Source organism: Danio rerio, chromosome 1 (assembly GCF_052040795.2).
Source record: "Danio rerio strain M-AB ecotype USA chromosome 1, GRCz13ab, whole genome shotgun sequence".
NCBI lineage: Eukaryota > Metazoa > Chordata > Actinopteri > Cypriniformes > Danionidae > Danio > Danio rerio.
The window spans coordinates 18,894,254-18,912,861 of record NC_141021.1 but is presented as its reverse complement, the minus strand read 5'-3'; the positions used below and the strand labels follow the sequence as shown (position 1 = coordinate 18,912,861).

General features: G+C 38.1%; 1 protein-coding gene across 9 annotated transcripts in view; it reads right to left on the bottom strand.

The window, feature by feature from the left end:
* The window catches only part of fat1a (FAT atypical cadherin 1a), a 147,479-nt gene extending 135,556 nt beyond the window's left edge, over nucleotides 1-11,923 (bottom strand). For 6 of the 9 annotated variants that reach the window (XR_015475632.1, XR_015475633.1, XM_087235400.1 and 3 more), the window contains exons 1-2: nucleotides 9,678-9,789; nucleotides 4,156-7,439 (exon numbers count right to left, since the gene is read on the bottom strand). Coding sequence is in view for 7 of the 9 variants with exons in the window: in XM_087235400.1 (XP_087091526.1) it covers nucleotides 4,156-7,414 (3,259 nt within the window). In the remaining 2 variants the exon portion in view is untranslated. 9 annotated transcript variants of the gene reach the window in all.
* Between the last annotated feature and the right edge of the window lie 6,685 nt (nucleotides 11,924-18,608).

The window sequence follows — 18,608 nt, the reverse complement described above, 5'->3', positions numbered from 1 at the left end:
TTCAACCGACTTTGAGGCAAACTAATGGTGTTACAGTTAGGGATGGCAGATTAATTGAAAAGTAATCAAAATTGACATTCAGATCCTATAATCGATCAAATTTTTTCCAGACGATTTTTACAATTAATTTTCCTACATGCCACCTAACTACGCTCTGTTAAAGGTTGTGGCTCATTTCTTCTTCTGTGGCTACTTTACAGCCATATCTGATCTCTGGTTAAGTTGGACGATAGACCCATTCTTGAGCCTTACTTTGCACTACATTGACAATGATTGGAAGCAGCCCCAGAGATAATGGCCCGTTTGCATTAAGTGGTACGGTACTGTATGATTAGGTTTGGTACATTTTTATGGGTGTTTCCACTGTCAAAAGGTACCAAAGAGCAAACTGTACCATACTACCTTTTGGCTACCCTTTGCAAAGGTTATCTAGCACAACAAAAGGGTACCAAAAGGCAGAGCTAGGCGCGCAACTGAATGCTATTGGTTTACAGAGATGCGTCACTCTCTCGTGCACAAGACACGAGAATGAAAACAAAGAAAGTGCCATTTTTAAATACAAAGCCAAGACATTACATCGTAATAATATAAACATATAATAACAAGGCATGGTCAACCCGAGATCAAACAAATCTTGTCATCGTCTTGCTGAATAGCCACAAAGCCAAAAGAGGAACAGAATCTACCCTGTGCCCCATAGTTGTTTACAAGGCAGTCTAAAACTCATTGCGCATCTATATTTGAAATAACGAACTTTTTGAGCTGATGATGATATCGTGCGTTTGATTATTTAAGCGCTTCTGACCTACGATACTTTTAGAAATGGACAAATGTTAGAGTGATGTGTGAAAAAACAAACCAGAAGCCCACAAAAATTAAGGAGCAAATGATTCTTTCAGCAACCTAAAACATGAACAAACACTGGCATGTTTAACTATTATCATCACCTTTTGGACTACTTTGAACTCGAAATGACAGAATTACTTTACAAGAGGTTACATGTGCTGATGAAGATTAAAGATACAGATAGGGGGCTGTATGTTGCATGTTGTATTTGAACCCAAAAAAGGACTAAATGTATGCTGTGTTTAGTTTTTCTGTAATTGGTAACATATCGGAGCCTGTGAGGGTCTGTATGTGTTATTTTATATAATTGCAGACGTTACACTAGGTTTTTTCGCACATCATTGATCTGCAGTTATAATCAAATTATGTTCATAGAAAGATTAGTAATAAACATTTATACAGAAGTATTTATGTGTGTAAAGAATCTATTTTGTGAGAAGTGCTTCTCATATGATATGTGAACGACCCATACAGCTTTACTGTAGACATTTTCTCAAGCTAGAATGACGTCGACACACAGTGGAAATGGGCCATAAAACTTGTCAGTGAACAATGAGGGCAACAAAAATGTAATAAATAAATAAAATAATCTTTCATTAATTGTAATCGAGTTAAAATGTTCATTTAATCATTTACATTTGGATTTTAGGCCAAATGGCCCAACCCTAGTTGCAATGAAGTTTCATTGTGTCAGTAAGAGTATAATTTATAGTACATTTCCCAGAACTGAGGTTATTGTGGGTAGCTTTCACTCCACTCAGACAAACAAAAATACATACATGGGAAGACAGGATGCAAATGACTGAAGCCTGACATTCCTACAAGGCGAACATACTGGAGTCAAACATGTTGAAGCAAACAAAATGGGAGGTAAAAATGAAAGATGGAAAACATTTAATTTGCACATTCCTTGCCCCCGTGTGGGGTTTGCAAAAGCATAGGATAAAATGGGTAAATAACACAAAGATGTAGAAAATATAGTTCAAAGCACCAAATCTAGCCCAGATGTGTCTCAATCTTCATTTTCTTTTGGTGTTCATTCTCATAAAACATGACTAAAGGAGTGCCCAGGGCCTCCAGCAACGGTGACCTCTCATTCTCAAAATACCCATTTAGAGCAGAACAACAAATGACTCTTTATTACAACTCTCCAGTCTCAAGTGTAAAGATTGATTCCGTGCTTGAAACATGATATCTATCCCACATGTAGTGACCTCAAACCTGAACACCTCCTACCCATCCCTCTTCTAATCTTTCCATTCCCATGAGAGCTGCTGTTACCTTAGGCATATTTGCTTTGCTACCAGCCCTGGCTATGATTCTTAACAATGGGACACTGGAAAAGACAATGGCATAGCCGCCAGAGCAGATAGATCAAATTGGGGGTCAGAGAGTGGGGGAGAAGGTCAGAGACTCCTAATGACCCTAATCTCTAGTGGTGTTTCAATTGACAGTATTCAGTTATCGCAATGTCATGTTATAGTATATTAGTGTTTTAAATATAGGGCTTGGCGATTTGGCCTAAAATCAAAATCTCAATTAACTGAACATTTTAACTCGATTACGATTAATGAACAATCATTTAGTTCACTGACAGCTTCCAATCATCGTCAATGTGGTACAAAGTAAGGCTCAAAAATGAGTCCATCGTCCTACTTGACCAGAGATCAGAGGTGGCTGCAAAGTGGTCACAGAAGTAGAAACCAGCCGCAGCCTTTAACAGACTGGGGTCATGTGTCACATAGGGAAAGTAATTGAAAAATCATCTTTAAAAAAATTCTGAATGCTGATTTCGATTACTTTTCGATTAAACGCCCAAGACTACTACATTAGATTATGCAGCTATACAACTCATCAGAATGGTTTTTATTGATTTATTTAACTTTGCTGACATGTATGGAGATGAATGAATGTCTAAACATTTAATGTGCAACTGACAGCTCTCTTAACCAGGCCAAATCTCTCTTGGATTGTTGAACCAATACTTCACCCAGCAAAGAAATTGACATTGAGAATTGTTGACTATGGCAGTGTCGAACTCAATCAACTCTTTTTTTCCTGATTTGCCTCTCAAGACACCATTTAACTACCTTTTATACTCAAATCAAGTTGGAAACAACTTCAAGCAAGCTTCTATCCATTGGACCTGTAGCACAGCCCAATCTCCATAAGACTGGGCAGGCACAATAGCAAACAGATGGTCTTGTTGGGGGGACAACCCTATGCCAGCACATCCTGTCATGCTAAATTTACCACCCAGGAAAGCAAGATTTCCCAAAAGCAATTTAGAGGAGATATTGCTAATTTACTTTCTTAGGCAGATATGCCTGGCTACCTGACATAATTAACAGTACTATTACCTATTAACATGTTTCCACCCACCATGATGACTAACTTTAAAAATATTTATGTTTTCATTAGGGTGTCTTAAATTTGATTGCATGCATGCAACAAACATGTTTATGCATTAACAATAATGTAATGTGTTCAGTGTAAAAGCTCATTAATCAATAAAAAAGCAGCATTTTTGTGAGCTTTGGGTATACTTTATGCATTCATTTGTTTTAGTGGGTGGCCAGTGGTCACACAGTGTCAAAGACTGTTGAAATTCCAGGCTGCTTATTTTAAGCTTTTGGCACAGGTGCTTTGAGTGGTCAGGGCAGCTGAGAGAGGTATTAATACATTCTTTGTATAAAGATAATGAGGCCAGATGTTGACTTTTGCCACAGAAAGTGTTTGCTTTAAAATGCACCATTCTCTGACTCTCACTAGCTCATATTAATACACATTAAGTACCCTGTGGCCTACATAACATAATAATCTACAAAAGAGAAATAGCTTGATTTGCTTATTTAAAAAAAAACATAAACAGAGAAAAAAAGAATCACATAGAAAAATATGTGTGCACGGAAGTAGGGGGAGGGTGAGCAATCCTCTTAATACCACGGCAACTAGTGTGGAATGTCTACAGCAGGTCCGAGAGACAGCTGCTCCATCTGTTCCTGCCATCAATTCTCTCTCCTCCGGCGGAAAAATGAAAAGAATCAGGATGCTCTTCATCAGCTCTCTCAAAGACATCCAACTGCTACCACCAACCTGTGCAAGCATCCTACTGATGCCCTACAAAATACTACCAATCACTTTTGGACACTCTAATATGGCAAGTCCTTCAACATTTTCACCATTCATATCACCGGCCACCTTCATGCATAGGATATTTGTTTCTTGAATAATTCATGACCAGACAAAACATCCCCCGCTACCCCACCCCAGTCATGAATGGATTAAAGGGAAGAGAAGAGAACTTACCAGTGTCTTCGTCAATAGTAAAGATCCCTAGGCCTGATCCATCCCGAATGGAATAACGGATCTCTCCATCTCTTCCTTTATCCTCATCCTGTGCTGTGATTTTCATCACAGACGTTCCGATGGGCACATCCTCTTTGATAAATCCCTTATCCACAAATGATGGGAACAATGGCCTGTATAGATTCTCGTTCACGTCCTCAACCTCCACCTCAATGTGGCAACTCGAGGACAGAGATATTGGTTTCCCTTTGTCTTTTGCCTTTGCTGTGAGACTGTACACCTGCTTTTTCTCGTAATCCAGATTCTGTACGATCCGTACCGCACCACTCAATTTGTCTACTTCAAATTTACCATCTCCACTGTCAATGAGGCTATAACGTACCTGGCTAGATGGCCCAACATCAGGGTCATGAGCCTCCAGCCACATTATAACAGTACCGATAGGTAGATCCTCACGTACTCTCACATGATAGTTGGGCGGAATAAATTTTGGAGGGTTGTCGTTTACATCCTCTAGTGTGATTTTTAGCAACACTGTTGAAACAAGTTGAGGCTCAGCAGTGGCCTGGTCGCGAGCTGCAATTTTGAGCACAAAAACGGGTTGCACTTCACGATCTAGAGGTTTCTTCACTGTAACAATCCCAGTTTCTGTATCAATAGCAAATTGATCTGTGTCTGCCAATATTGAGTATCTGACCACACCATTGTCCCCAAGATCTTTATCTTTTGCCTCAACTTGAATGACCTCTGTTCCAACAGTGGAGCTCTCACTGATTTCCACAGAGTACTTTTCCTTTAAAAACTGTGGACTGTTGTCATTAGCATCCAGTATCTTCACATCAAGAAGACGTGAAGATGACTTTTGGGGTATTCCAAGGTCATACACGGTAATGTTCAATGTATAGTGATCAGTTGTTTCTCGATCAAGAGGAGCAAACACTTTGAGCCATCCGCTGTCCATGTCAATAATAAAACGACTCTCAGCATCACCTCCAGAGATAACGTAAACCAGTTTTCCATTAAAACCACTGTCAGAATCTGATGCACTAAGATGGACAATCCTAGCCCCAACAGGTAGATCTTCTTTGACCTCAATCACACTGGGAAAAGTATCTGCAAACTGTGGTGCAACGCGATTCACAGAGTGGAAGTCTTGAAAGTGGTCTTCAGGTTCACTTTGCGTATGGACCTTGCTTCCTTGCAGGAGTTTTTCTGCCAGCATGCTGGCAACTCCTGTATCAACACATTTTACTTGTACTGGTTTGTGTGCCGTAACGACAGTAATGTTCAAAAACATGGGCTGAGTTTCATGTTCTCCATCACTGGCTATGATCTGCAAGCTGTGATAAGACACTTTTGCTGCCTCGCCCTCACTCAAAGTCTGCTTCAAAGATAGCACACCTGAGCTTGGATTCATTTCAAAAACATTCAAGTCATTGCCCGCTTTAATTCTGTACCTCACCAACTGCAACTCATCAGCATCAATTGCAGACACTGTTGTGATCTGGTCACCCACACCATGGTCTCTTGGCACAGTTGCATCACAATCCACGTTCTCAAAAAGTGGCTTGTTGTCATTCAAGTTGTTAAGCATGATGGTAACTTGAGTTTCCACCTCACGGCGATAAGGGGAACCCCAGTCTGATGCCCGAACTTTCAAGGTATAAATCCTTGGCATCAATTCATAATCCAGAGTCTCAGAACTACTAATGACACCAGAGAAGTAGTCAATGACAAATGGCTGGGAATTCACATTTGCAATGCTGTAAGTGACATATCCATTCTCCCCACTGTCTAAATCAGTGGCTTTTACGGTTAGTACACTTGTACCTGTTGGCATATTTTCATCAAGGCTAGCTTTATATGATGTCTGCTTGAATTCTGGACCATTGTTGTTCACATCAATCACATCAATGATAACTTTTGTGACTGCCTTTTTGTCACTGGTCACAACTTCTAATTCATACTTGTTCACAGAGTCTGCGTGAAGGGGCGCAGCTGTTGTGATCAAGCCTGAATCTGGATTAATGGCAAAATGATTTTTATCCAATCTGTGTCTAAATGCGTATTTAAGTTGGGGATACTTTGGCACAGCTGTTACCATTACAACAGGTGTGTGCAGTGGTGCGAACTCACTCACATTGACTCTGTAAATAGCTTGAATGAATTTAGGGGGCCCTACTTTAAAGTGGGGAGACATGACATGGATGACCTTTGCGGATGAAAACTGGGGTGGATTTCCTTTGTCTTTGGCTTGCAGTGTTAGGTTATATCCAAAGGGTTGACTATCCCAGTCAACCTGCTTAACTGCTTTGATTTGATATTCCTTACTTCCTGGACTTGTCCGCATGGCTTTAAACTGTTGAAGAGGGTCGCCCGCAACCACACTGAGAGATGCTATCTCACCATTAGCACCTTGGTCATTGTCTTCGACAGTTACAACAGCATAAGTAGGGTCCTTGTCTGTTTCTGAGGCTGCTAAGGTTACAGCAGTGATGACTGGTGCATGCTCATTGGCCTGGTCCACTCGTACCGTTAACTTTGCCATGCTGCTAAATCCACTGCTACCATACAGCTTCATGCCTCGGTCTACAGCTAAAATCTCCAATTCGTACTGCTTTGTCTCAGAGTAGTCCAGCTTTCCGGTAAGAGTAACTACGCCACTTGTGGGATGGACAGAAAACATGTCTGTCCATTCTCTGAAGCTGTAGTAGTACTCTCCATTTGTACCAATATCGGCATCTGTCGCCATCACCTTAGCTACGCTTGTGCGAATAGCTGTGTTTTCAGGTAAAGATATGCTATAAGCAGTTGGGGAGAACAGTGGTCGAAGGTCATTTGTATCCAGTACCTGAATTCTGACTCGTGTTCGAGCCTCAGCATTTGAATTCTTTTCCATGGCTTTGACTGTGAGAATATAGTGGTCTCTGACCTCCCGGTTAAGAATTGCACTGCTACCTCCTTTGGTCCTTATTCTCAAAAAACTAAAGTCTCCCAAATGATAGTCCTCAGCTTTGAACAGGTTCTCGTTGTCTCCTGACACAATTTTGTACCGTATTTCCCAGGTCGGATCTGTGATGTAGATTCCCATTTTGACAGGACTTTCCACATAGGTCTTAGCAGCAGAGTTCTCATAAATGGTAGCATTGTAAACAGACTGGGTAAACAGAGGGATGGGCGCATTGTCTTGGCTTTGGTTCGCAGTGCAGCCGCACAGGAGCAGCAGAACCACCAGCAATGAAGTCATGTGGTTCTGCATGTTTGCAGCGCACTCCTCTCTGAAACTGTGAAGGAAAAAAAAAGAAAAACTTTATTATAAAACTCCAGATTAAAACAGATTTAGTTTTTGAATAAGTTCACATGATTTGTGCCTTTAATCTAAAAAATGTTAGATTTAAATACCTTTACAAAAATTGGCTGCATCAAATACAGTTTTGACAACACATAAGAAACAGACCATTTTTAATATTTATGGCACATCGTTACTCAAAAACAAATATGATTAGTGCTTCAGCATCATCCACTGGCCCTGACTATTTGTCTCTGTTTCCAACTTCACCATAGACACCATGACAGATGATAAGCCAGATGATGAATTGTTGTGAGAATGGAAGTGCCTTTTGTGTATATAAAGTCTCATTCCACTGCTTCCTGAATAAATTATATATTATTCTCACTGCCTCCTGCCATATATCTTCTTCAGCTATGTGCAACACAAAGTGCATAAAGAGAGATGTGTTCAATGATATGTTCATAAGAACGAAAACAATCAGGTATGTGTATGAAAATTGAAAACTTTTTTTAAAGATATAGCTCACCCAAAAATTAAAAATCACCCTACACTTGTTCGAAACCTGTTTGAGTATCTTTCTTTTGTTAAACACAAAGGGAGATATTTTAAAGAAGGCTGAAAACTTGCAACCACCAAATGTTACATGAGTTTTAGCTTTCTTTAAAATATATTTTGTGTGGAATAAACAGTTTATTGTGCAGAATAAATAAACACATAACAGTTTGGAAACTCTTCAGGGTGAGTAAATAGTGAGTAAATAATTTTGGGGGATAAGCTAGCCCTTTAATACAAAATGCGTTCTTTCATCAATTCTATGATCTACCCGAACTCAGTGATCGATTGACAAACAGAAGAGCTTGTTATTTTTTCAAATTATAGGCTATGCATTAGTGGTAAGGAAAAAAACATCTTTATTAAAGTAGTCAGAAATACTCTACACTGCAAAACCCAAAATGTTAAGGTAATTTAAACCATTTGAGTAAACTGATAGCTACAAACCATTTAAGTTCAAAAACTAACCCAAATGACTACTGTGAACTTAATGCATTTGAGTAAAAGAAGCAATTTGAGGACAGTAAAACTCCATAAATGAAGAGAACTCTAACCAACTGAGCACTGTAAAACCCAATAAATTAAGCCAACTCAAACCATTTGAGTAAACCGATTGCTACAAACAGTTTGAGTTTTAAAAAAAACGAATCTATATAAGTACTGTCAACTTGCTCTATTTACGTTAAAGTAATGAAGTATTTAATTACCTTCAACACTGAGTTCAAAACTCTTTTCAAATGAGTAGAACTACTTTCAGTCAATTTTTAATTAACTACACATCTGATAAAGTTGACTGTTGGGTTTAACAGTGTAACATTGTGTAGTCTTGTTTCTAATATGCTGCACAATAGGAAAGTGCCGTTTGAATGACTAATCATATTAAACAAATAAAGAAATCTTTCAGCGCAAATGTCTTCATTGTCTTATCATTTTTCTTTTCTTTTCTGTATTAAATTATTTGCGGATAGACGTACATTTTAGAGCATTGTATGAGTGTTGAAACGTATTAATGTGACTATTAGGTTCTCTGTAAGACCTTTTATACAGCAGATGACTTCACGCTTCAAAATTTCCACACGACTTTTCGTGCCCTCGAGCATGTAAAAACACAATCACTGACGTTTAGTACAGAAATGAAATAGCTGTCCGAACTTTTTCAGAGACACTATAACGTTAAAGCCTCTTTGCTGTAAACACATTAAAACATAAGACTTGTATGCTGTCAAGGGGACCTCTCTTTAACGTTAGGCAATTTAGCTTTTGCAAAGGAAACAAAATACCAAAGTAACAAAAGAAGGGTTTCAGCTCCGTTGTTAAAAGTGTATCCCCATCCCCCCAGTCCGTCAATTCCTATTCATTTTACGTCGCCACACTGATACCCCATGCGCTGGCCAGATGTACGAACTGTTCCCATTTAAAACAATTAGCTGACCAGTTTGCACCGCTTCTCTTAAACAATTCAACTCAAACTATCTACTTAGAATATGTCAACGCTCTGCCATGCTACGATCAACTTCAAACTTGCCCTATTTCCACTATACGGGCAGCAGTGAAGGACCAACGGCAACTTTACACCGCGAGCTGACTGAAAGTTTTACGCATTTCTGAAAATAGCACAACTCCAGAACACTTCAACAAAGTCCTCGCGCAATGTGAAGACTTCTAAAATAGTACGTACCGATTCCAGTATTAACGTCCTTTGTTAGGTGGCTTTTCATGAAGTTTGTAAGTTCCCAATCTCTGCATGGTACCGACACTCTCAGCCGCGCTCTCTGCTCACTGAACTCTCCGTTCCACTCAAACGCACAAACACATACAAAGCACCGTTTGTATCTCTCCGCACAGCGCACGGATCTACTTCCTATTGGCATGAAGATGAAACAGCCGTCGCTCTCCCCTCACAGTGGGACGAGAGAAGCCTTTGATGTTTTATTTTATGTGCCAAACCTGTGCCTCTAATGAAGAAATATGCTGCATCATTGTTTTTTTTTTAAACAAAGGAGAGAGATGATCTCCACGGCTGTGAGTTATATGATAAAAACCCTACTCGTCACATTACCTATTAGGTACTATGTAATTGCAACTCAGTCCCAAGTTGACAGTAAAAAAATAACATTTATTTCTGCTAAATTATATTTTCGGATTGTTGCGCACGTGTCCGCTTTTACAAACGAATGGAGCACTTGATTATAAAGTGGTGCTTTTATTCCATACACATTTTTACAAAAATAAAGATTCGTCAAATGGGGTTTTAAAAAGTGATGTCATGGGAAAAATAACAATTTGCTTCCTAAAATATTCTTTCAGTTCTTTGAAGAATCATGAAATATAACATGTCAGATCTTCATTAAAACGGCCTGCTCTACCAAATGGTTGACCATATTTTTACTGTTTTAAATAATGATTGTTAAAGTCAATTAAATAATGTTTACTGTTTTAAATATTAGTTTACACATCATTGTTGATTTACAAAAACATTTGGTTTTATTGTAAAAAAAAACAAGAAAAATGAGAATCTGAAATATTTTAAGGCATACTTCAAAAAAAATAAAGATGATTTATTATTCAAAAATGTTTCATTTTTGTTGTTTTTTTAATAAATTGGTCTTACACATCATTTTTTTAAAAAAATAAAGATTTTAACAATATTTGTATTAAATCTGGTATTTTACCATAAATCGACATATCAACCATTTGGTAGAGGTTGATATTTTAGAAATTATGGGATGCGTTGAAATAAATGCATTGAGTGTGTTAACTAGTGACATTAAAAGTTAAGAAATACAGTACTTTTTTTTCTTGGTGGGGCATTTAAAGAGTTAAAGAGGTAGTTCAGAAAAAATAATTGTCATTCGTTACTCATCCCCTACTTATTTCAAATCAAGCTATTTGTGTTTCTTCTGTTGAACTGAAAAGAAGATATTTTGAAAAATGTTGAAAACCATTTAACTTCCATGATATTTTTCAACAGTTTCCAACTTTCTTCGAAATATCCACGACATAGAAAAAAAAACTCATAAATGTTTTGTAACCACTTAAGAGTGAGCAAATGATTAGTAAAGTTTTATTTGTGTGAACTATCCCTTTAAGTGTTTTAGAAAATTAAGCAATGTTTGCTCAATTAAGAGATTTATTGTTATTACTCTTTGCTTTTTTGGTGAGGTGAATCTTATCAGAATTCCCCTTATAGATTAAAATAGTTAGGCTAGAACTCCCTACTGAGATTCCAAAGGTTACATTTTAAATTTCCACAATCAAATCAACGTTCTAAACCAAATGGATACCAGTAAAAGTTGTATTGTCTGACGGAAAAGCTTTTTAAAGCGTGGCCCCAGCACGGCACATGCACTCTGTTGCTCGCGAATGATGGCGCTGTCTCACTGCTGTGCCAGAGCGCGAGCGATCCACGAGGCTGCGCGCTCTACACCTCAATCTGTGCAACTCACTTTATAATGCTCTTACATCGAGTTGCGTGTGCCCACTGCCACTGCGTGACCATTTATTAAAATGCGTAATGCCCGAAGGTTAGCAATTACTATAGGTTATGCATCGCATGGTAAAGTACTAGTAAATCAGTAACAGCTTTTGTGCCAGTAGAGACTAATATCTAAGCTACTTATTTAAATGTATGTATTTTGCTCTAAAAACAAAATAGTTGCATTTGGTAAAAAAGTTGTAATGCTATAATGAAAGAGGCTCACCAGATCCAGCGGGCGAGAGCCGCCGCTCCAAAGTTGCGTCTAAATGATCTCCAGGACGTATTGGCAAAAAGAGTATGTGAGCATATCTTCGCATGGAGAATCAGTCAAATGTCGTAATAAATCCGGCTCGTGGTGTAGTAGCCCCTACATTTCCTTACACATCCGAAACCCTCGTGAGCAGGATTCCACGCGGCCACGCGCGCAGTGACCATCCACAACACTCACTCAGAGCTCGTGCGCTCAGGCAGTGGAGGAGGCACGCGGATCCTCCGGGATGCCTGGCTGGCTTTCCGCCGCTGTGACGTCACCACTCTCCCGTTGGAGTCGATCATTTGATTCAGTGATCTCACCTTTACCGTACGCGTTGACGTTTTGCTCCGACTTTGAAGGCTGTTTATTGAATTATCAGCGTAATGGAACTTTGCAACTGTAGACTTAAGCTGTCAGCGCTGATCCATTAGGATCAGTGAAACAGAGCATCCTGCCTCTCGGATAGACTCTTCAGATTAATAATCAAATCTGAGAGTGTGAAACATCTTGATTGTATAAAGTTAGTGCGCAGTGACCTTTTATTTGAAGCTTTATTATAGCTGCACTGTGGCATGTTGCTTAAATAACTGCACCTGATGTTCATTAGATTTAGACTCAGTCATAAAACTTTGGCCCCAGGGGCTCTGTGAATGTGAGGCATCAGGTCTCTTGTGTGCATGTTTGTGTGCCCCTAACTCCCCCTCTTCTGACCATTTATCCTGATGCAGGATTGTTCAGTCAACCCCTCCACCACCGCACCTCCTTGCATAGTTACACAGACACACTGCTTCAGTCTTATCCCCCATAAAGGTTTAATTGGATTCCGGTCAGGTGACATGAGGGAGATGGCCAGTGCTTTTGATCCTGCAAGTGTTGAGACATTCCGTTGCTGGTCTGGAGTTTGTGGAGTGCCAGCCCAAAGAACGAACAGCCGGCATGGAGGAGGAGCATACAAGTGTGTGTGTGTGCAGGAATGAGAGCTTCACAACCTCTGGATGTGTTGGCACTAGTGGAGAGTGACTTTTTTTTTTACCTCAGCATCTCAGAATAGTGGATATGAAGAGAGAGGCTTAAAAACAGATGTGTCTTCAAGAAACAACCCACTTTTGAAAATAGAACCATTTTACAACCAGTTTTACCATTTTTTAATCTATTCAGCAAATCTCTGGCTCCAGTGGAAGCATTTTTTAGCTTAGCTTAGCTTAGCTTAGCATAGATTATTGAATCTGATTAGACCATTAGCATCTCACTGAAGATTCAGAAAATAATTTTGATAATTTTCCTATTTAAACCTTGACTTGGCATCACGTTTACATTATGTCCAATGGATGAAAAGTTGCTATTTTCTATGTCTATATGGCTAGGAAAAAGTGGTGAAAAGAGTACTGAATTATCATCCTCAAGTAAAAGTACCATTACTTGCCTAAAAATGTAGTGCAAGTAGAGTAAAAGTATCTGTTGTAAATATTACTCAGAATATGAGTAAAAAGTAGACATTTAAAAAGTACTCAGAAGTATTGAGTAGTGAGTATTACCAGCCTGATCTCATGAGAAAAGTTAGTATTTTACGTTTTGCCAGTTTAGTGGCTAATTTGTGTGAGTTCAGTCGTATGAAATTGTACGATTTTAAAAAGGAGGCGTGACACCTAACCCCAGCCCTAAACCCAACCGTCATTTGGTGATGAGAAAATCTTACTAAATTGTACGAATTAGATTGTACAAAATCATACAAATTAGCTACTAAATCAAAAAGTTACGAATTGCCTTGAGATTGTGTTGGTATTATGCTGTAAATAGCTGTTGCGTTTATATGTACTTTTGCGCATGTGTGTGTAAATGTAACATTCTGTAGTGCATTTAGTTATTGCTCAGCAGGCACACAACGTTGTAAGATGTTAATATAAGGTTAGATTTAGGTTGTGATGTCAGGTGACCAAAATTCAATGTCTAGCCAGCATCTTAAACCAACGTCACATTGATGTCCAATAATGTCGTCAAATGACGTTGATATTTAGTCGATTTAAGGTTTTTAGAAAGTGACTAAAATCCAACGTCGAGCCAACTTCTTAAACCAATGTCATACTCACGTCAAATACGGACATTTATTCATCAGGCATGGCAACCAAAATTCAACATCTGATAGACGTCATAGTGGTAACGTCCACACAACTTCAAGCTGTGACATCATTAGACGCTGATATTTGGTTGGTTTTAGGTTGGACATTGACGTTGGTCTGACATAGAGTTCAGATGTCAACCCGATTTTCATTTCCAAACAAATTGCAACGTCCCCATGACGTTAGGGTACAACGTCAATCTGACATCATGTTGATGTCTTTTGCCTGCTAGTTGTTTAAGGCTATTTCGGTCATCTCACAGTAAACATGCATCATCTTCTCATATAAGTGACATACATCTAAACAGTCTCTGGGTCGATGCGTGTAAAGATTTTGGAAATCATCTTGGACTCTTTTAATGCTTCCAAACAGTTTGCTGCAATTATAAAGCACACATGTCTTGAGGTAGTTCATGATGATGCAATTTTCTTTCTATGTGCGATTTGATTGGACAGGAATCACAGGACTGATTTTTCTAATCCCCATAGACAAGAAAAAAAATAAAGTAGTGACTGCAGGTTGAAGGAAAGTAGTAGAGTAAAAGTACAGATACTGCACTAAAATGTACTCAAGTGAGAGTAAAAGTACACATTTTCAAAGCTACTTAGTAAATTACAATTCCTGAGAAAAAGTACTCAATTACATTTAAGTCTTTGTAATTAGTTAGTTTACACCACTGCTAGGAACTATACTCTCTTTCTGGTTTAATAATCAAGGAACCTAGCAGCCATATCGTGACTGCCTCAGTTACCTTGCTGCGGACCATATTCAGGTGCTGTGTAATAGGGTATATGCCGAGCTAGTGCTGTTCCCATGCTGATACACTTCCGGTGACCTGTTATTGTGAACTTTTTTTCCGTTTTATACGGTTCCTTATACAGCATCAATGTTGTAATTTCATTAAAATACACTCAGTTAAATAAACTTTAGCATTTATTTGGTTGCTGTTTACTTGCACGCGCCCGTCAGAATCGGCAGGCTAACACAGAAGCTCCATTGAATATAGTGGGGTAAAATAAATGCTCATATTATAAAGATATGGCAGGAAAAAATGTAATTTAATGCAGTGCTTCTTGTGCAATCTGAGACCCACTTTAAATCGGATATCACTCAGCTAGTGGAGGTCGCTGATTTTTAAAGAAAACAGACCTTAAACGCACCGGATTTTGCGTTGGCATTTAATTCGCCGGAAGCGCTTAACCCAGGTTACTGGCAAATTAAGAGTCCTATTAGCATGCTTCGGCATATACCCCATTTCACTGCTTCTGCAGCAGTCGCTGGGTGTGACTTTGTCAAGGATGCGATCCTGGATTAACATGTATGCTGTGTAGGGATTGGATAAAGTTTTAACCCAATGAATGACCAGTCTGTCAGATGAAGAAGAGCCGGAGTCAGAGATTCAAATAAATAAATGAAGTTTACTGAAGACAGTTTGCAGTTTCATCAGCAGAAGCCAGCTTCAACACTCGCAATGAGCTCTTAGGCCGCTCTGCTTACAATCACAAATCAATAACAATTATACTCTCACATAACGTCATTAACTGCGACATATAGGTGTTCTAACCTAGTTGGTTAAAACACAGATAGAATAGGAAAATTTCCACGTGGGTGTGTGCGTACAACTCTGAAAAATGTCTTAAGCATGTAAACATCAGATATCCACTAGACTGTTTAGAGCTGACTCCAGACCTGTAAAACTGATCCACAATCAAATAGAACACACACTTAAAGTACAACCTGTTTCTTACCCAAGGCTGAATGTACTCTCAGCCGTCTTTATCAAAACTGGTTAAAAAAAACAGTATAATCTACATTCAGGCAGTTATATCCTTACGACACAAAGTCAATCTTGAATAAAAAGTTGAATCACTATAAAAGAATTCTCTGTAAAAATAGCAAAATCACTTTAGACATTTTAGATAGTATTAACTCATAGAAATAACAATAGAAAAAGTTGCTTCCATTGTTCAGCCCATCAATTCCACGCAAGGTCTCCATGACCTCTGACCTAGTTTGGTGGCTCCTGAAAATAGTTACAAAGAGACCGGCAAATGCACTGAACATTCTTATATTAAGCAATGTGTTAACTTTATTCATTATTCAATAATGATCTTTAATAAAAATAATGAGAAACAGGATGATGAGAAAAGGATAAACGTTGATCCATGCTGAGATCCTGGAATGTCCTTTTGTTAGAAAATGAAATACATATCTAATCCTACACCTAAACCCTACCATAGAGGTAAGTTATTCCTATAGGGGAATGATAGTTGGATGACAATCATGTAGTAAAAAAATCTAAATGTAAGCCTAAACTTAACATAAACAATTCTGATTGGCAAATTCTGAAAAATGTTGACTTACTAAAATCACACTAACCTGCAATAGTTATGGTATGGCAGCAAAGTTACTTGATTATTACACCAGAATGATGGTATGCATATACTGTTTGTATCAATACACAATATCTACAGAATAGTCAAGATTTAAATAGCAAAAGTATCAAAATTCTTTTTTTTTTTACTTTTTTTTTTTACATTTTCGAGCAAGATGCTAATGGTCTAATCCAATTCAATGATTTATGCTAAGCTAAGCTAAAATTTCTCCCTCTACACCTGTTGATCAGTTAAATGCATTAAAAAATGGTAAAACTCAACAGTTTAACTTTAGGGACGATGCAAAACCAGCTTGTTTGTGCTTCTTTAAAAATGTAATTAAAAAATGAATTAAAGAGATACTTCTTTATAAAATAAAGGTTTTATTATCTAGCCCACATGTTCCAACCATGTTTGCAGGAAAAAAAAAACACATTTTGAGAACTGTTGGTAAGTACTTTGTTCCATATATTTGAAGTCAATGATTTAGTTGTCAACATTCTTCAAAGTATCTTCTTTTATGTTTTGCAGAACAATGAAAGTCAGGTTAAGGGTGCAAGCAAATGTTGACAGAAAATTCATTTTGGAGTGCATAGTAAAATCCCTGATGTTGAATAAACAACACCACTTGGTGCTTGTATGGGAACCGAGCAGAAGATTGTGGTTTTGCAGAGTTATAGGAACTACAAACCGTTTCCTTTGGTGAGAAAGACCCCAATAAGCATTACACTATGGCTTTTGCTTTTATCATATCTTTAGTTAACGAAGTTAGAGCCAATATGATCACAGACATATTAGATCACTTAATGAAATCTAAACGACTCATTAAAATGCAGTCTAATTGAAGTTCATCTTAAAAGACAAGTGGACACGTGCTTCACTTCCCAAGTGTAAACGCAAAGTCGCTTACTATAAAAGTGACTGCCAAACTCATACATAATGTATAACTTTGACAGACATTTTATCAAAAGCTTTATATAATTTAGCAAAGAAAAAGATCTGTTCCCAAAGAAGCTAAAATGCAGTTACAACCTCAACATATTTAGAAAATGTGGCATTTTATGAAGAACGTGGCTGTCTGAGCACTCTCTTTTTCACTCTCTGGAGAACTGCAGATAATCTCTATAAATCCTTCTAGCTAAAAGTCTCAACATAATTGCCACTTACCAGTATCACACCCCACACTATTTAATACGTCATTGAAAATGAACACGGATGATCTTTAGAACATTTGGTTTTATTTGCTGCATTGCCATCCCACTGAGCATGCTACATTTCAGAGAAAAGATAGTTTTCAGATATTGATAACTTTTTTTCTCATTCAGTATTAGAGGAACTTTTTAGCCACTGATGGCAGTACAATATATCTCTAATATATTGCTGCAGGCTGCTAATATTCTCTGTGGTACAGCATGAAATACTATCATCTTATATTCGACAGCCTACAGAGCTAGTTTGGCCAGTGCTCATGAGACTTTTTTGGCCCAAAATAACCTGCCCACAAACAAACATGATGCATCACAGTCTTTGAGTTTACACAGGGTTTTTGCTACCTCACATGCCAACATTTTGACATTAAATACTCCATGATCCAACTGATTTGCATTCCATATGTTTCTATATTGATTTTTACTCATAAATGTTGCTTATGAATATGTAATTGAATTAAATATTATTAATATTGGCTGAAAAGAGAACAAAAATAAAATATGGAGAGTTCTCTGCTGTAAAAATGATTTTGAACTATGGTTGCTGGTTAGAGCTGGTTATTTGCAGTTGATGATTGGTTTGAATCTAGCTCAAACCTACAATCATGACTAATATGCGGTTTTGTTTTTTTGAACTTCGTTTTTTGCAAGCTTGACTGTATAGCTACTAGTAACTTTTATGACAAGCTTATTAGCTAAGACATTAATGGTTTCTTGATAATTATTTATTTATTTACTATTTACTTTCAGTTGATAATTAACATATCATGTGTGAAGGCATCAACATAAATTCTTATGCCACATTCAGACTGTAAGATTTTAGCTCTGATTTTGATTTGCTGACAAGTTTTGAGAAATTGCGACAAATGTAGAGGGGTCTGGATGCAAACCCGGTGCAGTGCAATCTGAGCTGCATCCAATGCTTTTTTAATAGGCTCACCTAACCCCACCCCTAACCCTACCCCTGGCAGTGATGTCACTCGCTCCATTTGAGTGCATTGTGTCTGACATTGCATCACTGAGTGATGCAGCCTCTATGATGCAAGCTTAGGCTAGATGCAAGCTAGATGCTATTGGACAAATGCCTGAAATCCCAGGCTAATTGGTGCTGGTTCACGTAACAATCACACAGTGTAAACTTTCAAAGACGCGATCTAAAAAATCACAGATCAGTCTCC